Genomic DNA, 18,879 nt, shown 5'->3' on the forward strand with positions numbered 1-18,879 from the left:
GCCTAAAACTGCAGGATTGAATTAGGATTCTTCCTTGATTCTTCCACAGCCTGCCCCGTACAGACATCACAAATCACTTTAAAAAAACTTGTTTCTTCATTTATAACCCAGCAATTTCTGTCTCACAGAGAGGTGCAAGGTTAGCTGAGGCAAAGCTGATAAAATCTAGAGGGAAAGTGCAGTGAAAGCTTCATTGCACTGCACTGACTGAACTCCCCTGAGTCTGGTGGGGAGTTGGGATTTGAGCTTTTCCACGAGGGCTCTTCAGGCAGAGCTGGGGGCAGAGGGGCACTGGGTGCCTGTGTTGCTGTTATTTGGTGCCAAGACTTTATGGAGCACAAGGAACGATTGTGGAAGGCTCTCCTCTTGCAGTGTACTCTGTTTTCCATAAGCCACTCCAGATAGCAGTTTTCCAGGAAATTCAGCTGTGGCAGAGTTGTGGGTCTGTGCCCAGGCTGTTACAGTGAGGCACTGGTGGGAAAGGTGAGCTGTGCTCTAAATGATTGTTGGCCTTTGCAAATGCTGCTGAAAGATGCCCTTGTCATTTATTTGTGGGGGAAATGCGTAAGCAGCAGCTGGCTTTGTCCTTTTTCAGGATTAAATTGATTTGTCACTGGAATAACACCTCCCCAGGCTAAACTGGTGAATTAACAGACACACTGATTACCTCCAGCAAGGGCACAGCTGACACAGGTACTGCATCTTTTTTGGTGTAAAGCTAATTTAATGACAAGAAACACAGGCTGGAAGAATCTCTGAGCATCTCTGCCCTACTCCTAATGATGAGATGGAAAAACTCTCCATAAACTTAGAAAGCAGAACAAAGAGGGGAGTGGGAAGCTAACGGGAACATGTGTCATGCTGCCATGGCATCAGAGCCTGTGTGCTCTCCAGGCTTTCTTTAAAAAACACTGAGTGAGTTCTGAGTTCAGCTCCAGGGCTGAGGGAAGGGGGGAGGCAGGCTCAGGTCTTGTGGTGATGCTCAGCATCATCACAATGGCATTATCAGCGTTATCACATAACCCAGCTGCTCCTTTACTGCTGCCATGGCCACAGGCTCTCATTTGGGAATCAGGGGTGATGTTCCTTTCTCTGCCAGGACTTGATTCCCTTACCCTTTCTTGTTATAATTATGCTGGGAGCTTGAGGACTTCCAAAACTAGATGCAGCAATATAGCAATCACCCTTTTCAGCTGAAGAGACTTCTGTCTAAATGAAGGGTGAGTTCTTGCTGCCACCTGTTTTCCTGGAGAAGATGTTAACAGCTGGAAAGCCTTTCAAGAGCCTCTTCTAATTTTGTGGCTTGTTTTGTCCCCTGCAATCAGCTGCACACACCTATGGCTGTGGCTTCCATTCTTTTTAGCCTTTCTGACCACTGCACAAGGAAACTTTCTGGACCCCAGCAGGTCCTTCAGTGGGACAGATTAGAAAACAAAACCAGAATTAATTTAAAATCACTGCTTATGTGTTGCTGCTGACTCACAATGCCACTACCATCTTTCTCCTCCCCCCTCACCCATTCTGGCTTCTGCTTTTCTTATTTATCTCTTTTTCTTTTCCTTCCCTTTCCTGTCTCAGGGTATAGCTGAGTAGTTTCCCCTTTTTTCTCAACCCAGTTTTGTTCCTGGAGTTATCTTTTCTCTAGTCAGAGTACAGAGGGAGGCTGCATGCAAGACAGGTTTCCTCAGAGCCAGGACACAGGAGGAGAATCAAGGAAGCTTTGTGACTGCAGAGGTGAAGGTTGGTGATACAGAATGGCAGATATTAACAGGGAATAAAAGTTTATTTCACAGCTCTGTGGGTGTTAGATTTGGTGTCTGTGTGGTCAGACAGAACACAGGGATCTCACATGCTGGGAGGTGGAGAAGGAAGAGTGAGCTGCTCGTAAAGCAGAGGCAACAGCTCATGAGGACACTTCTGCATTGTCAGTGTTGACGTCCTTGTTTTCAGCACCACTGCTCCGAGAGCCTCAGGGGCTGCTTGGTTGGGTTTTGGTATTTTTTTCCAGGCAGGACAACGCTGCTCACTGATCCCCTCACTGCTGACATGCTGGAGGAGGATAACGATGAGATCTGCTGGAATAACCTGGAGAACTTCCGCGTGAAGCTGATCTCGGTGATCGAGCCGTCGCGGATCACGCCGTACCTGCGGCAGTGCAAAGTGCTCAGCCCTGATGATGAGGAGCAGGTGCTCAACGACCCCAGCCTGGTCATGCGCAAGCGGAAGGCAGGTGGGAGCACTCCCAATCCTCCTGGGGAGTTTCCAGGCCATTGGTTTGGGATTGTCTGGGGAGTCAGGCACTGCAAGGGCTGCCCTAGGAGGTGCTGGTGTCACCCACCCTGGAGGTGTTTAAACAAAGCCTGGATGTGGCACTTGGTGCCATGGTCTGGTGGTTCAGTCATAGACTTAATGATCCCAGTGGTGTTTTCCAACCTAATTTATTCTGTGAGTGGATCCCAGGGACTTTTGTATGTGGAGGAAGTGAAGCCTCCACATACATTTTTTCTTACATTAAAAACAGGTGAAGAGAGAAATAACTGAATAGAATATACTGTTGCCATGATTTCAGGTGTTCTCCTGGACATTCTTCAGAGAACAGGACACAAGGGCTTTGAGGCATTTATGGAGAGTCTTGAGCTTTATTATCCCCAGCTGTACAAGAAAATAACTGGCAAAGAGCCCAGCAGGGTTTTCTCCATGATTATAGGTAATGTTTGTGTTCCCAACATCAGCTTTTCCTTTGGTGCTGCTGAGCAGAGCCAGGAGCATTCCCTGCCTTGCTCCATGTGTGCTTGGGGAAGGTTCTGGGAAGAACAGCCCTGGTGTCACGGGCTGGACTTGGGAGGGGGACGAGGAAGCAGGAGGATGAATTCTTCCTTCTGCCTGTTGTGTGGTGCAGGAAGGCACAGAGCAGAGAGGCACAGCGGGGGTAATTTGCTCACACACCATCAGGGTTGGCTGCAGTGACGTGCAGGGGAAGCCGAGCTCTGCGTGTGCCTTGGCAGCAGCCACGAGAGCAGAGAGTGACCCCTGTCCCCCACACAGACACGGCTGGCGAGTCTGGCCTGAGCCAGGTGCTGATGAACGAGATTGTGAAGCTGCAGAGCGCGGTGCAGGAGGAGCGGCGCAAGGCGCAGGAGCTGGCGGGGTGGCTGCACTCCAAGGAGGACACGCTCAGGGAGATGTGGGTCAGGGACAGCCTGCTCCGCAAGCACCAGGAGCGCGCCCAGAGGATGAAGGAGGAGAGGGACAGCCTGAGCAAGGAGCTGCGCAAGTGCAAGGACGAGAACTACAGCCTGGCCCTGAGCTACGCCAAGCAGAGCGAGGAGAAGAGCGCGGCCCTCATGAAGAACAGGGACCTGCTGCTAGAGGTCAGGCACAGCTCCTCCAGCTTCCCTCTCTCACCTGGGCTGAGCACCTCGTCTTTGCCAAGGATGCTCCAGGCCAGCATGAAGCACTGAGCATCTTTTCTAGAACGTGTCTTTGTGGTCCCCAGCTCAGCCCTGTAGGCCTGAATTTAACAAGCTGTGCTGCGAATGATGACCAGTCTTGCCCTCACTCAAGACTGCTCTCATAAAGGCAGCACAGGAACATGTCCCTGTTAGCACACAGGACTATGGCCCCAAGGCACAAAACTTCCTGAGGAAAACAGCTGGGGAGAAACTTGCCCTGTGTTTGGCTGGGGAACTGGGAACTGGTTTTGCAGGCCAGAGCTCTCTCCTTGCTCCTGCTGAGCTCTGAACCTTCTCGTAGATCGATCAGCTGAAGCACAGCCTCATGAAGGCTGAGGATGACTGCAAGCTGGAGAGGAAGCACACCATGAAGCTGAAACACGCCATAGAGCAGCGCCCCAGCCACGAGGTGGTGTGGGAGATCCAGCAGGAGAAGGAGCTGCTCTTGGCCAAGAACCAGGAGCTGGAAAACACTCTCCAGGTTGGTGGAGTATGGACTCAAGCCATGCTGCCGTGAAGATTGTGGGGATCAGCTGTTGCCCAAGAGCCCTGAGGGGAGAGAACTGATAGAGAGTTAGATGGAGGCCCTGTCTCACTTCTGCCTTTGTCCTGCAGGTAGCCAGGGAGCAGAACTTGGAGAAGAGCCTCTCCAGGGAAACTCTGGAGAATGACTGCAGCCAGACCGTGGAAGAGCGCCGGGAGCTGGTGAACACCATTTACAGCCTGCGCAAGGAGCTGCGCCGGGCCAAGGTGCTCCAGGACAAAGTAGGTGCTGCTGTTCCAGTCCCTGCTGGGGCTCTGGATCACACAGGACAGGCAGGTGAAGCCCCTGCAGTGTCCTGCCTGTGGAGCAGAGCACCTGCTCAGGAGCAATCCCTGCTGCTCCTGCTGTACTACCTGTATTTCAGCACTCTGTGTGGGGCAGCTGACAGCTCAGACACCCCATGGAGCTCTGGCCAGAGCAATCTGTGGCACAGAGCAGGAGTGGGGACAGTCTGGCTCAGGCTCTGCCCACAAGCAGGTGCTTTTGACCTTGTCTCAGCAGTTTGCAGAGGAGAAAGAGGTGCTGGAGCTACAGTGCACATCTCTGAGGAAGGACTCCCAGATGTACAAAAAGCGGATTGAGGCTGTCCTGCAGCAGATGGAGGAAGTAGCTTCGGAGAGAGACCAGGTGATAAAATATCCCTCGCTGCTTTTCACTGCTTTTTGGGCAGAAATGCCAGGCTGTGTGTGCTGTTGTGTGACTGCCCCATTTCCCCTGCACAGGCTCTCCTGACCCGGGAGCAGTTCCACATGCAGTACTGCAAGAACCTGGTGGAGAGAGATGCCTACCGCAAGCAGATCCGCGAGCTGGGCGAGAGATGTGACGAGATGCAGCTGCAGCTCTTCCAGAAGGAGAGCCAGCTCCTGGCCACGGAGGCCAAGCTGAAAAGGCTGCAGCTGGAGCTGCCCACTCTGGTATAGCTCTCCTGCCCTGGATGGATTGGGAAGCTGAGGATGGGGTCACAATGTGGCTGTTCCCAGGCCTTGTGCCTGAGCAGCTCCAGCTCATCAGGCAGTGAACACTTCCCTGAGCCACCACCAAAATTAATTAAAACCATTGCCATGCAAATGCTGAGCTTAAAAAATGAAAGATGTGATGGTGTCTATCACCCCACCTTGGTTTCAGGCCTGGAAAAGCTGGACAGATGCAAGCTCAGGCCACTTGTGTTTGTGTTTGGAGCATTTCCAAAGGTGGTGAGGGGTTCCTCATCCACCACACAGTGACTCTATTTAAAGACTGGGTGTGAGCCATTTGGATGAAATGGGGAGCTAAGTTTTCTGGAACTAAATTAGGTATATTTTAAATAATATGTCATCGTGTGTACTTTCTTGAGTGTCCAGACAGGAGTGTAGGAGTTGTGTGTTTTGTGGAGCTCTAAGTCTCCTCCTTGCTCATGAGGAATGATCAATCTATACTGGTTTTGTTTCAGACCTCTGACCTGGATGACTCCTCCTCCAGAGATTCCCAGGAAGTGAGTAGGGTTCCTTGTTCACCTTTTCCTTTCCTCTGGGATGGTTTCATGTTCCTCACCTGTGCTCAGCTCCCCAAGTATCAGCAGTTTTCAATGGCTCAGGCTCATTTCAGTCCATAGGCAGCAAGACAGTGCCAGAACCTCCCTGTGTCCTGAAGTTCTAAGTGTAGGACACAGTTATGGCATTAGTCAGCAAGATTTGTTGAGTCTAAGCAAATCAAGGGAATTGAATTATTTTTTAATTGCTTTTAATTGGCTCTCTTGTGTGAGAACAGGCAAAAATAAGTCTTACCCTGGAGCCACCTGTAGTAAAGAGTTTCACTTAGTTCATAACTTCAGTGAGGGAGCAATTGTCACATTGTCTGGAGGCCAAAAGTACAAATGAGGCCAAAGGAAGCTGGATCTATTCATGGAGGAGAAATCTGAGCAAATCTGTAACTCCTGGCTCAATGTGCTGTTTGCTGGCAACAACAGGGAGAGAGAGGTTGGTTCTAGCATGTCCTGGGTTTTATGTTCATTATCTAGGGACAGTTCTGATGTTCTTGCTCTGTTTTGTGCCCCACAGCTTGTTCTTCACACTAACCTGGATGAAGATACACAGACAGCTAAAAGTAAGGGGAAAATATTGAGTAGAGCTCTGGAGAGGATGATCCATTCTGTTTTGCTCTCCTGGAAGATCTAAATGATCTTTTCATTCATTGAGATGGGAGAATTTTCACTAAAACTAAACAGCACTGATCCAAAAAGGCATTTTTTATTATTCTGCTTTGCTCAGTCCAAAAATATCTATTGTAACACCTGGTCACTACAGGAGTTTCACCAAAATAGGGTCTGGTGTGAAGTGCTATGATATTCACAACTTGGGGAGCAGGGACAAATGATGGATAAATAATGATTAACACATTTCTCACAGTGGCCTCAGAGGAGCTGCTTGGCAAAGGTTTGTTTGGCTCCTGCTGAAGCTGGAAGTGGAAAGCTGTGTCTCTTTCTGAGGGAGGTGGGGAACTCCACCATCCTGGGGAAGATTCAGGGCTCAGTTAAAATGAGAAGTGACTTGTGATGGATGACAGGATGGAGCTCTGAGTGCTTTGGGTTTGGTTTCAGTTCTGCTGGGGACTCTGTGCAGTTACATCACAGCTCTTCAGTTGGAAGAACTGCTGGAGGGAGAAGTTACTTTGCAATGGCAACTCTGACTAAAGCTGTGATTTTTTTATCTTTCAGAAGATTGCCTGGAAGTACAAAGCCAGGAACTCAGCCCTCAACAGAGCCATCTGCCCCCAAAATCACCAAGTGTAAGAGAATCTTTGTGGGCTCTTCTTTACTATGACTGGGGTTTGTGATCTTTAGTATTCTCATTAGTGGTGGATTTTACCAGCTTGGAGAAGCATGTCAGCGGCTCCTGCTTTTCCAAACTCTGAGCACTTTGTGCAGATCCACCCTCCAAAAAGGGTGAGCTCTGAACAGCAAAACATTTACAGTGGACATTTCTTCATCTGTGTATAAAAACTTTTTCTAATTACTTTCTGCCCTTCATCTCTGGGTGGGGATGTTTTCCAGTGTAATTACCACCAAATTACTGTTGCTGCAGAAAACAGACTCCCAGAATTACACATGTTGAAGGAATAAATGTAGTAAAACTGTGTGAAACAGCAGCATTACCACTCTGCACACACTAGTAGGGAACCTGCTGGTACTTGACTCTGCAGATGCAGGAAGCAACCTGGTGTTAACACTGATCTGATCAAGAATAAATTTTTAGGTTTTTTTCGGTTTTTTCCATTTCAAGGAGTGTGGCTTGGCCAACGAGGAACTGGCAGAAAAGGAGAGGAGGAGGATGAAGGACTGCTTTGAGCGTTACCGAAGGTCTGGGCTGCAGTAAGCAGGGCTGACCTGGAAATATCCATGATTTGTATTTGTATATCCATGTATTTTTATATCCATGTATTTGTATTTGTATTTCCCCTTTCCTGTCCCCAAGCTTGATTCATGGAGGGCACGAAATGAGCCACAAAGGGGACCGATATGTACTAACAGCACGAAATGCCACTTGTTTGCAGAAAGCACCGTCTGAAAGTTGTATATCTGGTATTGTTTGCAGGAAACACCTTCTGAAAGTTGTATATCTGGTGTCATTTGCAGAAAAAGAGCAATGAGAAGGGTGCCCAAAGACCAGAACCATGAGGCGGATTGGGAGAACACGTCTGGCAGTGACAACACTGACACCGAGGGCTCCTGAGAGAAGGACAACACCAAAATCCCTTGGAAAGGGACACCATGGACACCAAAGGCTCCTCAGGAGCCAGTCACTGAGGGAAACACCAGTTTCTGCAGGCTGCCTGTGTCTCTCCGTTTCACTCACAACGGACGGTTTGGATTTAAAACCATCCAAACACCCATTTATGAAACGCGCTGCAGTGACACTATTGTATGGCTCTGACGGCCCCTCGGTCAATAAACAGGTTTAAATGCCAGCATGTGACACAGGGCCGGGCTGAGCTGGTTAATTACGGGTTAATGAAGGGCACTGCCCGACACCGCCATGGCGGCATTGCCCGCACCCAACATGGCCGCCGCTGCCTCAGGGCGCGCTGAGGGCGCATGCGCGGTGCAATGCAGCGCGCGCTGAGGGCGCTGCTCCGGCAGCCGCCGCCATGGCGGCCCCGCCGCCCCCCGCCCGGCCTGAGGGGCCCGGCCCGCTCTGCCCCGGGGCTTCTCTGCGGGCCTGCCCGTCCGGGCTGCACCGGCCAGGGACAGCGCTGGGGCCCGGCCCGCCCGCTCTGCACCGGCCAGGGACAGCGCTGGAGCCCGGCCCGCCCGCTCTGCACCGCCCCGGGGCCGCCGCCGTCCACGCACTATCGCCTGGTGTACACCTGCAAGGTGGGCGTGCGCGCTCTGAGGGCACCGTCGCTGGGGTTCACGGTGTAGCTGTTTGCTTAGTTTTAAACTTTCAAAGACTAATTCAGAGTGGAAGAGCCCTCTGGAGGTTTCAAGTTCATGCTCATTGTGTTCGGGGTCTTGTGAGTGACTCTGAGGGTGGAGAGCCCACAGCCTCTGTGGATCCTCCTCATTAGGGAGCCCCAGAGAGCAGTGAAACCTCTCAGCCTTTGTGTCCCTGGCTGAACTCACGACATCCTAACATGATGGAGCCCACTTGGGATAGTTAGAAATGAGGGAGGGAAGACTCTTTTAATGTCAAAAGTGTTTTTGTCTTAGAAGTCCCAGGAGCTGCAGTTACCGTGCTCGTAAAACCCACTTTTTTTATCAGGTGTGCCAGACCCGTTCAGCCAAATCCATCTCTAAGGCTGCCTACCACCAAGGAGTGGTGATTGTGACCTGTCCTGGCTGTGGGAACCACCACATCATCGCCGACAACCTGGGCTGGTTCTCTGACCTGGAGGGAAAGAGGTGAGTGTGCCACCAGCATCCTCCTCTCACCTGCTCCCACCTGCAGCTTCCTGAAATTATGCCTTATTTTTGTGATTTTTTTCTAATATGGCTCATACTAAAAGTTTCATCCGGTTCATTAAAACACACAGACTCTGTTTTCAGTCATTATAATTTGACTGTTGCTGTCTAGGATCCAAATAAATTGGTGTGAAGCTGCAGTAGAAACTTCACAGGGATCCTTAGTGGTGCCAGCGGGTGATCTGCTGTTCCCCTCAGGCTTTATCACTTCACTGCTGCCTTTCCTTGGATGTTTCAAGTGTGTAGATTGGTCTGTGGAATTCCAGTGATTTCTAAATTCCCAAGATAACTTTAAAAGCTCCTGTTTAGCTGTAATTGCTAAATCATTGATCCTAGTGGATGAGAGCAGTCCCAGAAGGTTTGGGTGGTTTTCTGTGGTTAATTTTGGGTGGTTTTCCCGGTGATGCGATTCCCTGCATGGTGTCAGTGCTGAGGGCAGAGTGCAGTGTGCCTTTGCCGTGGTGTCACTGCTGGTTCTCAACTCCCTGTGCAGGAATATCGAGGAGATCCTGGCAGCCAGAGGGGAGCAGGTGAGACGTGTGGCTGGGGAGGAGGCGCTGGAGCTGCTGCTGCTGGAGAGCCCTGCAGAGCCCCAGGGGCAGCTGGCACAGGGGGACACCGAGGAAACCCCCCCAGATCCTGGCAGCAAGGGACACACCTGACACGAGGGACTGTGGCCTGAGGGACAGATGTGACAAGTGAGATCGTGGCCTGTTGGACAGACCTGCCACGTGGGATTTGGGACATTCTGCTTGGGCTCTTCACCTTCATTCCCTGATTTCAGCTGTTTCTAAAATAAACTCGGGTGTTGGGTTTTCTCTGTTGTGTGTCTTTGCCTTGTGTAGTTTCACCTTTGATGTCTTTAGAGGTGTGTTGGTGTCTTTCCTGGTACTTGTTTTGCTGATTTCAGGTGATTTTCAGTGCCCCAGCTGTGTCCCTTGCCTGGCTTTGTTCCCTACTCAGAAATTCTCTGTCTGTGTTTGACCTAGCGAGGTGCAGCTGGAGCTGGAGGTTTTAGGGATGCTCAGGTGTGGCAAATCAGGAGAGGGGCCAATTGATACCACCTGAGGAGATGGGTCCCAGAATTCTAAAGCCAAAATAACCCTGCAGGAGGGTCAGACCACCTGCTCTTAATGCAGTCAAACACTGCTTTTATCTGTTCTTTCGACCTTTTCCAGAGTTTTGTTTCTGTGTCACTCATATCAGGGTTGAAAGTTTTGTATTTTGATCCCACTCAAGCTCCAGCACGGGGGTTTTACCTCTCCTTGTTGGTGAGGGGTAGTGTGGGTGTGAAGGCAAAATTACTGGTGGTGGAGAGAAGAAGAGGACCCAGAAAGTTGTCTTGGCAGATATTGAGGGGCTTATTAGTGCTGCTGCAGTAGGTTAGGATTAGTTAGAAATTTAAAAAGAAATAAATGACAGATGTGGGAGTTTGTCAGCATGCAGCTCTGGGGTAGTGGTGGATCAGGCACTGAGATGATGATGCTGTGCTTTGTTAGGGTTTGTTCCCTCTGCACAGTTCCCACCTGCTTTCTTAAGGGTTTGAGCTTGCAATCAAAGATAATTCAGTTTGGAAGAGCCTTCTGGAGGATTCCAGTCCAGTCTGTTTGTCAGAGGAGGATATTCAGGATCTTGAATCACAACCTCTGTAGATCCCCCTCATCATTGAGGCACAGAAAGCAGTAAAACCTCTCTCACCTTTGTGTCTTGGGCTGAGCAAGCCCAGTTCTCTCAGCCAGGCATCCCCAGCTGCTTGTGGTGCTTCATCAGCCACAGATTCAGTGAGGGCATTGCAGGCATTCATAAATCCTTCATCTGGAGTATTCATAACAATTTTGTTTGTGTTGCATTCTAAGTGTTGGGTCAGCACCAGGAAAGTTGTCATGTCCTGTGGGAGTGTCAGTGCAGAGTGATGAAACAGGGGCAGGAACTTCATCAGGCAGCTCGTGTGTGCTCAGCTGTGTGAGCTGCAGCTCTCCCTGACACAGCCAGCTGCTGGAGTGACCCAGGACTGACAAACAGGAATTTGCATTCAGAGCACTGCTGTGTTCTCCCCCTGAGCTGGGCTGCTGGCACCTATTAGCACTGCTGGAAAAGTGTTTGTTTTATTACCTTTAATCTGAAAATCAGCATTCTGCTTCCATGGTGCTGATGCCTTTGATGGGGTGGAACAGAGCAGCTGTTACAGGATCTGTGTTGCCTTGGAAACAACTCATTTACAATCTGGCTTTTTAATACTGTTTTCCTTACCTTTCTTACCTGTTACTAGGTCCCAGGAAGGTGGTGCAAATTTTTGCTATGTTTTAGTAAAAAATGTAGCGAAATCTGTGTTGGCTGCTCCTAGATTTTAGTGTTTCCTTGTGCCAGTGTCCTCTGTCACCTGGTGCTCTTTGGGGTAGGACAGAGACAGAAGAGAAGCCCTCTGTGCATGGTGGGTGGCAGTTCTTGCTGCTTCTCTGAACATTCAGGTTAACATCAGGGGAGGGAATTTACACATAATACAAAAAGATTTGCTGCTAAGAGATTGCAGCTAAAACCCGGAATTTTTTGCTCCCTTTTGAAGATGTTTTTTCTGAAAAATGTTGTGTCATAGGGCAGTGGGTTTGCTCTGGAAAGGGGACACAGGTAAGCACATGGGCTTGCTGTAGCCAAAGCAGGGAGTGAGGAGAAGCAGCTTTTCTCCTCAGTGCCTTTCTCCATCAGCCCTGTCCTGCGAGTCCCTCTGGTTCTTGTGTACAGCTGGGTAGGAGAGGGCAGGATCTCGTGTTTCTGCTGCGTTTTTAGGGTTCTTCATGAAGAGGACGTGCCCTGCTCCAGCAGCTCACACTGCACAGCTGCAGCAGCAGCAGCGCTCGGGGCCGGCAGTCCCGCGGCTCTCCAGCGGATGTCACCATCAGAGAGCTCTTCCCGATGTGGGAACGAGCCTGGCAGCGTGGCAGAGAGGAGGATTCACACAGCAGGAGCTCAGAACGAGCCTGTGCTGCTCAGGATGGACAGACAGGAGGTGACACCATCACTCTGCCCCAGGGATTACCTGAGGGCACAGTTCTGGCCCCAGTCACACTCAGAGCTGCTGTGCCCAGGCACCCTGAGGTGTGAGAACACCTGATGGGAACAAGCTGGTGGCTCTTTATTAATCTTTGCTCCGGGCTGGCAGTGGCCAGCACACATGAGCCAGGCACGGGAAGCCCAGCTGTGACTTGGCTTTATCCTCACAGGGCCCAGGATCCAAACTGCTGCTCCCAGGCTGCCTTCCAGCCTGCTGTGCTGGAATGAGCTGTTGCTGCTGCTTTGTGTCTACTCCAGGGCTGTGCCCAGCACTCCCTGCCCCTGTCCCCTGGCTCTGGGGAGCAGCCCAGCTTTGGGCCAGGCGCCGGGGCGGCACCCAGACCAGGCAGGGCCTGAAAGGAACAGCTCAGCCTCTCCTCAGCCTTTTCCAGTGGCCTTTTCTGTGCCATGCAGGGCTGCTCTGTCTGCCCTGTCGTCCTGGAAACTTCTGGGCAGGGAATTCTCAGGGCTTTGTGCCTTCCCTGCACAGCCACAGCCATGCTGGCAGAGCTGGGATGGTGGTGCTGCCATGAGCCCCATGTGCTCACAGAGTAAAGTGATGTGGAGGTGGGTGCACAACACTTTCCTTAGCACATGTGCTGGTGTCTGTTACCACAGACCCCCCATTCACCCCCACCCTTATTCCAAAGGGCCAGGATTAGCCCTGCTCTGAGCCAGGAAATAATGGAAATGAGTATTTGCACTGAAGCTTAGACACAAATATTTATTAAGCACAATTCCCCCCACCCCTTCCCCTTGAGCTGTATTCGTCTCTAATATATTAATCCATTTGGCAGATTATTTTTTAGAAAAAAAAACAAGTACCTGTGGATTGGAAATTCCCCATTAAAATGACATTAGCAAATGCACATGTAAAAAATAAATAAGCTCATACATTCAAGTATATGGCAAATAATACCTCAATAATACCTCTGAAAGCTTAATGGTCAGGTTCCAGTTCACCACCTGGCTGAGAGCTGCACAGGCCTGAGCCTGCAGCTGGTCAGCTCATCATCATCATCATTGTTTTTCTCTTTTACAAATGCCAGCCTGGCTGGTAGGGATGGGCAGCTCCTCCTCTCCCCTCTCCAGAGCTCTGCCCGCCCCAGGAAGGAGGCCCAGCAGCAGGTGAGTGCTCCCAGGTAGCAGGTGAATGCAGCTACCACTCCACATGGTCAGTGCAGGCAGGGTAAATGCCCCATGAGCAGCATCACTGGTCTAAAAACACCTCCCTGCTGGCTGGGAATGTTTCCATCAAATGCATTTCCAATCCAAAGTGCTGATTTGGTCTCTGCAGGAGCGGCGCTGCTTCGGCACAACGCTGGAGCTGCTGATGTCCAGCACAGTCTCTGGTCCAGCACAGGGAAAATACTGCAGCTCCTCAAGTCAGGGCCCTGCTCCCCTCCTCCAGCTTTTCCAGCTGGTCCAAAAAGGAAAAATAAAGTGAGTTCCCAGCCAGCCCCCCAGGCTGGGGCTCGCCTGAGACTCCAGGGGCTGCAGACAGGTGGGCAGAACCAGAGAGCCTCACTGGGAGCAGCTCAGCGCTGGTTTGGGGAGAAACAAAAGCAGGGCAGGGCCACTGGCCAGAGCTGCTGTTGGACACAGAAAAAAGGAGGGGTGAGCCATGAAAGCTTTGCTGGCTGTTGAAGCAGGGCCCAGTCACACACAGGTTCTGTCTTGGATGCCCTCACATCGGCTCAGTGGCAGCAGGAGCTGTCCCTGATTGCTGTGGGCTGAACACTTGGGTAGAGACCTCTTTCTTTCCTCCTTCCCTCTGCCCAGGAACAGCCCCTGCCATGGGGCTGCACAGGGCTCCAGACATAACAAATCCCACTAAAGCTTAGAGTCAGAGAGGCTTTTCCCCTGCTCAGGAGGTCCTGCAGGGCTGCAGCTGGAAGCAGAGAATGTCCAGGGCTCTCCAGAGAGTCCTCAGCAAACTTAAAATACACTCAGGTGTGTGGGACCACGATGCAGCTGGGGTGGAAAAGGTTTAAAGGACTTGGGCTCTTTTTCTCCTGTAGAAGAAACAAAGCTGAACAAGATGTTCCAGAGAAGGATCCAGAACCATTTGTGTCAGGGAAGACAGGACGACTTCAAAATGGAAAAGGTGTTCTTCCCTTTCCCTGTTTAAATAAAAGTGTTGTGGAAATAAAAGAAATCAAGGATGGAGTTAGCTACCCCTTGTGGGCTCCTCCAAGTTCCTGGGGTTTTAGGTGATCAGCAAGGGGCTGCTAAAGTCTTCCAGGTGCTGTGCCCAGAGTTACAGTGGCCGAGTGTCCTAAAAAAACTCCCTTATTTAAAAACTGTCCCCCATCCATTGGGCTCTCCCATAGGAGCACGATGGAGGTGCAAAACTGGGAGCACAGGAGCACTCAGGCTTCAAACCACCTACTCTGTTCTTCCTTTTTGAAAAACAAAACTGAAACAACCCCCCCAGCCCGAAGCCCAGTTCTTAGCTGGAACCAGGCCTCTGCTGCTCCTCCTCGGCCTCCTCCTGGGCTGAGGCCAAATCCACACGCTGCTCGTCCATGCGCTTGGCCTGCACACGCTGGATGAGGCTGAAAAAGTCTTCATCAGGCATGGTGGGGCCCCGGGGGATGGAGTCTGGGGGGGCACAGCGCTGGTCATCGATGCGGGAGGACTGCGGGGACACAGGGGCTCAGCGTTAGCACAGGGCGGGGAGAAGGGGCTGGAGCAGGGGTGCCACAGCTCCCCAGCCCTGTGCCCGTACCTGACACTTCATCAGCATGTTGAAGAACTCGTCCCCGGGCTCCTGGGCGTCCCCCTCCACGCGCAGGTGGCCCAGGTTGTTGTGGGTGATCCTCAGGCCGGGCAGGTTGCCCACGTTGGCACGTTGGTCATCCAGGCGCCTGCTCTGCGAGCTGGCAATGAGGTCGAAGAACTCCTCTGTCTGTGGGGATGCCATCAGGGTGGACTGTGCTGGGGGAGAGGAGCACAGGGCAGGGTCACTGCTCTGCCTGAGCTGCAGAGCCCAAATGCCCTCCCCAAACTCCTCTCCAACCCACACAGACCCAGCAGGCAGCAGCGGGGGAATCAGTGCCTTGATAAAGCAGAACCTCACACACCCACCTTGCGCTGCTGGGTCCCCTGGAGGCCACCAAAGTGCCACCTCAGCCCAGGAGATCCAGTGCCCCTGGGCTAAACCACAGCCTGCATGTGATCCCTGCACTGCCACTTCCACTCTGGCTTCCACCTGGACCACGAGGCACAGGCAGAGCTGGCAATGGCAGGGGAGCACAGAGTTCCTGGTGGCCCCTGTGGCTGTGACAGGCACACACACAGTCCCAACAGCTGGGAATAATTGCAAACAGGCCACCAGCAAAGCCCAGGCCTGGCTGAGCCTCTCACCTGGCAGCACCTTCCCAGACCTCCCCAGAAATCTGAGCTGTGTGCCCAAGGAGAGGCACTGCTGAGGTGAGTCTGGCTGTCACGGGCTGCAGGACCTGGTCAGCACCAGCAAAACACTCAAACACTCCTGGGCTCTGCTGCTTCTCATCCCACGGAGCAGAGCCTGGGCTGTGCTGGTGCTGGGAGTCCCAGTTCAGAACCAGTCCATTCATCTACCCACCACTGACCCTTTGGAAAGAGCCTGTTGGCTCCTGCAGCTGCTGGGTAGGCAGAGGCTCCCAAACAACAAACCAGCAAGGCAAAACTCAGAAAAAACTCAGAAATCCAGCCCAAGTGGGGTTACTTTCCCTGAGCACAAAGCACTGGAGCAGAGCTCCCGACACAAGTCCTTAGAGCCCCAGCTCATGGAGCTGCAGAAACACGAGAAAATCTCAGTGCTGACGCAGGGATGAGTTTCCTCCCCTTCAGCTCACAAAGAATCCTCAAAAATAACACGTCCAAAAGGCTCAGAGCCCAAAAGAGCCAAACAGAATGTGGGGCCGCTCGTGCATTCTTTATAAAGCTCCACATTTTCAACCCCCTCTCCTAAATTACACAGCTGTTACAGCCAAATGCACTTGTGTGTCAGAAATGAATCTCTTGACAAAACAATGCTCATTTCCACCTTATTTTTAGACAATAAATAACCTCTCACCTCAGAGCCAACCTGCCTTCCTACCACAGCCTGACCTCAGCTTCAGCCCCTGCCCTGGCACTCGCTGCTTGTGCTGCAGTGTCAGGGGGCTCCTCTCCTATTTGCACTCCATATTCATTTGGCAACTGATGAAGAACAAATCCATCAGGTTAAATAACTGGTTTGAGCCCTCTGTGCTGGTGATTAAACATGTGAGGGTGATCTGTGCATTTCAGAGCTTGGGTTAAACAAAGGCCCTGAACACCGAAAAAGCCACGGAACCCAAGTGCAAACACAGCCCTGCCTTTCCTGCCCTATTTGTCAGGCGCCTTCCTCAATTTATCCCTGTCCTTCCTAGGGCTGTTTGCCTGAGCAGTTCCCACTGTTTATCCATCCTCCTGGCTCCTCTGTCCTCACACAGCACCTATCACCGCCGTATCCAAGAACAGTACAAAATCCAGAAGTTTTTCCTCCATGGCAACGCTATTACAAAAACTGGCAATATTTTAACTTGCCTGAGAAAGCCTGACCCGGCCCCTGCACGTCCCAGACCCCAGTTTGTCACAAAGCTCCCTCAGCAATGACCATCATCTTCCTCCTGGAGATACTGGAAGTGGCACAAGTCCTGTGCCAACCTCCTTGTTCAGAATCCAAGACTTAAAGACCCACACTGAAAAAAATCCAAGTGCATTCTGCATTTCTCTTGCTAATTTACTCCCCAAACCTTAGCTCACATTCTCCAGCCTTTCCCTCGGCAACCATTTACATAAGAATGTTTTTTCCTTCCTTAAATAATGACTGAGATTGCCAAGGAACTGCTAAAAGTTCAGAGAGCTGAGTGAAAACATCACGGGATGCAGGGCAAACCACAGCAGCTGGGCACGCCGCGGGAGCAGCGTCACCGCCACAGGAGCAGGGATTTTTGGGATTTGGGATTGGGGTGCTCACACAGGCGCTCCCCCAGCGCAGGGACCCGCGTGGCCGCTCCCTCCGCAGCCTCGGCCGGGCACTCCTCCAGCGGGCAGCGCTGATCATCCATCCGGTTGCTCTGGAACTTGCTCAACAGGTCAAAGAAGCATTCCTCGTCCGAAGGGGTCCGGTTGATTTTCTGGGGAGAGAGAGGAGAGTCAGAGTTAAAACACCCTGAACAAATCCCTGAGTCTCAGGAACAGCCGTGCCCTCTCCTGCTCCGTGCCAGGCTGGCTCCTGGCTGTGCCCTGTGCCAAGCCCCACAGTCTGGAGCCTGCTGGGGTCTCTGCTCCTTGGTCCCTCTGATCCCAGAGGCTCCAGGCACTGCCACAGCCCAAACCCGTGCATGGATGAGCCTCGTGCAGCCGCTGTCACTGCAGAGCAGCCACAGGAACCTGGAGGCTGAATGGGAAAGAGGGAAAAGAGACAGAATTTACCCTGGCACTGCTCCAGGGGAGCTCCTGGGCTGGGTTCAGAGCAGGATTCTCAGAGCAGAACCGTGCAGCCACCCTGGCTGAAATGCTGCCCTGTGCCCAGGGCTCAGCCCAAGCTCAGGGATTGCTTTTTCCACCAGCTAAATCCAACCTTTCCAGGCCACTGCCCCTCACACCCCAACACTTCCCTTGGTGCCTGTTTCCTCAGCACAGCACTTGTAGCAGTCACCCAGCTGAAAATGCCACAAAATTACAGATTTTCAGGACAACAGCTCTTGCACAAGAGCCCCAAATGAGCACCTTGCACTAGACAGGGATATATTTAAGTTGTGCTGCAGGAGGCTGGCGTTGGAGGCAGCCTCTCCAAGCCACTTCCAGCAGGGAGAGGGGCTGTGTGTCCTGATCTGGAGCAGACAGAGCAGCAGGAACCACAGATCCTTCCAAGGAGTTGCTTGGAATGGGAAATAAAATTAGCCAGTGATAGGAGGGGCATCTGCCAGGCTTGGGGATATTCCCTACACACCAAGCCAGTCCCACCAGTTGCTGGGAAAAAAGCCACAACAGAAAGCAACCAAAACCTCTTAGGATGGGTCTATCTGAGCTATTTTCTAGCCAGAGGCCAATCAGAGGCACTGGGTTCATCCTGAGGGGCTGCAAATTCCACCAGAGAGATGGAGAGGGCACAGCCAGACTTTCCATCAGAGCAGGGGATTCCCTGGGCTGCTGCTGAAGCAAAGTCCCTCTCCCACTCTGCTGGCGGCCTGGGAGCCTCCCAATCCCACCACAAACAACGCTGCTCTTCCCCATGGCAGGGGCAGGCAAAGCCCTTCAGGGGAGCTCTGCACTGGGGAGAGACTTGTGCTGACAGGGTTAAAGCCACAAGTTGGATTGGGTAGATGAAGGAAAACAATTTTCCTGTATGCTAAGCGAAGCAGATGAGATGCACTCAGCTTCTATTTAGGGCAGCGTCAAAATTAGCAGCAGGCCAGAGAGGAACATTGGCAATGTGGGAGCTGATCAGGGAGGGGAAAAACCCCTCTCACCTCCTGCCTGCCACGTGCTGATCCACTAATGCAGCCCCATGGACCCTCTGAGCCACCAACAGCTGCACCTCAGAAATCAAAGCTGGCTCGGGCTTGAACCAAGGGTGAACTTCATCTCTCACAGCTCTGCTGTGCTGGGTTGTGTGACCCAAATTTCAGGGTAGGGGAGGAAATCAGTTCATTCACACCGAGCCTCCCTCCCGCTGTTCCACGACTGCATGGAGTAAAGCAGAGCAGCCCTGAGCCAGGGGGAGCTCCAGCTTGCAGGAGCAGCCTGGCAGTGCATGGCAGAGCCCCCAGCTCAGAGCTGCCCCCCACAGACCCTGCAGTTTGGGGATCCTGCTCCCAATGCCCCTGGCAGAGCAAAGGATGCTCTGAATGAGCAGGAGGAGCAGGCAGAGCATGGAGGTG

At 52.0% G+C, this 18,879-nt stretch overlaps 3 protein-coding genes across 13 annotated transcripts in view; 2 read left to right on the forward strand and 1 right to left on the reverse strand.

The window, feature by feature from the left end:
* Nucleotides 1–14: 14 nt before the first annotated feature.
* On the forward strand, nucleotides 15–7,960 carry CARD9 (caspase recruitment domain family member 9). 4 transcript variants are annotated; one of them, XM_074556696.1, is made up of 13 exons: nucleotides 15–1,740; nucleotides 2,009–2,230; nucleotides 2,570–2,707; nucleotides 3,046–3,371; nucleotides 3,754–3,933; nucleotides 4,068–4,217; nucleotides 4,495–4,623; nucleotides 4,719–4,910; nucleotides 5,426–5,467; nucleotides 6,033–6,078; nucleotides 6,689–6,759; nucleotides 7,254–7,342; nucleotides 7,607–7,960. In XM_074556696.1, exons 1-13 carry the CDS (start codon nucleotides 1,668–1,670, stop codon nucleotides 7,701–7,703), a joined length of 1,755 nt encoding a protein of 584 aa, XP_074412797.1. In that variant the 5' UTR covers nucleotides 15–1,667; the 3' UTR covers nucleotides 7,704–7,960. The 4 variants fall into 4 exon arrangements, with proteins under 4 accessions (XP_074412797.1, XP_074412798.1, XP_074412799.1 ...); XM_074556697.1 differs by having other exon boundaries at nucleotides 4,498–4,623; nucleotides 7,607–7,959; XM_074556698.1 differs by having other exon boundaries at nucleotides 7,254–7,330; nucleotides 7,607–7,958.
* A 90-nt stretch (nucleotides 7,961–8,050) lies between these two features.
* On the forward strand, nucleotides 8,051–9,750 carry DNLZ (DNL-type zinc finger). Its single transcript, XM_074556702.1, has 3 exons — nucleotides 8,051–8,344; nucleotides 8,733–8,872; nucleotides 9,426–9,750. The coding sequence occupies exons 1-3, from the start codon at nucleotides 8,066–8,068 to the stop codon at nucleotides 9,592–9,594; spliced, it is 588 nt and encodes a 195-aa protein (XP_074412803.1). The 5' UTR covers nucleotides 8,051–8,065; the 3' UTR covers nucleotides 9,595–9,750.
* Nucleotides 9,751–12,684: 2,934 nt separating this feature from the next.
* Nucleotides 12,685–18,879, reverse strand: part of GPSM1 (G protein signaling modulator 1) — a 65,700-nt gene continuing 59,505 nt past the window's right edge. For all 8 annotated transcript variants that reach the window (XM_005493242.4, XM_005493241.4, XM_014271445.3 and 5 more), the window contains 3 exons: nucleotides 16,971–17,130; nucleotides 14,712–14,920; nucleotides 12,685–14,621 (listed from right to left, as the gene is read on the reverse strand). In XM_005493242.4, the coding sequence (XP_005493299.2) occupies nucleotides 14,433–14,621; nucleotides 14,712–14,920; nucleotides 16,971–17,130 (558 nt within the window). In that variant the 3' untranslated portion in view covers nucleotides 12,685–14,432. The remainder of the gene's footprint in view (nucleotides 14,622–14,711; nucleotides 14,921–16,970; nucleotides 17,131–18,879) is intronic.

The sequence above is a fragment of the Zonotrichia albicollis genome, chromosome 21, assembly GCF_047830755.1.
Source record: "Zonotrichia albicollis isolate bZonAlb1 chromosome 21, bZonAlb1.hap1, whole genome shotgun sequence".
Classification (NCBI taxonomy): Eukaryota; Metazoa; Chordata; class Aves; order Passeriformes; family Passerellidae; genus Zonotrichia; species Zonotrichia albicollis.

Excerpts from the sequence above, each read along its gene's own strand:
- CARD9 (XM_074556696.1), top strand. The coding sequence starts at position 1,668 with ATGCAAGACAGGTTTCCTCAGAGCCAGGACACAGGAGGAGAATCAAGG. Across the intron at positions 4,218-4,494 it reads CCAAGGTGCTCCAGGACAAA|CAGTTTGCAGAGGAGAAAGA; the intron begins GTAGGTGCTGCT and ends ACCTTGTCTCAG. Across the intron at positions 5,468-6,032 it reads CCTCCAGAGATTCCCAGGAA|CTTGTTCTTCACACTAACCT; the intron begins GTGAGTAGGGTT and ends TGTGCCCCACAG.
- DNLZ (XM_074556702.1), top strand. The coding sequence starts at position 8,066 with ATGCGCGGTGCAATGCAGCGCGCGCTGAGGGCGCTGCTCCGGCAGCCG. Across the intron at positions 8,345-8,732 it reads GCCTGGTGTACACCTGCAAG|GTGTGCCAGACCCGTTCAGC; the intron begins GTGGGCGTGCGC and ends TTTTTTTATCAG. Across the intron at positions 8,873-9,425 it reads TCTGACCTGGAGGGAAAGAG|GAATATCGAGGAGATCCTGG; the intron begins GTGAGTGTGCCA and ends CTCCCTGTGCAG.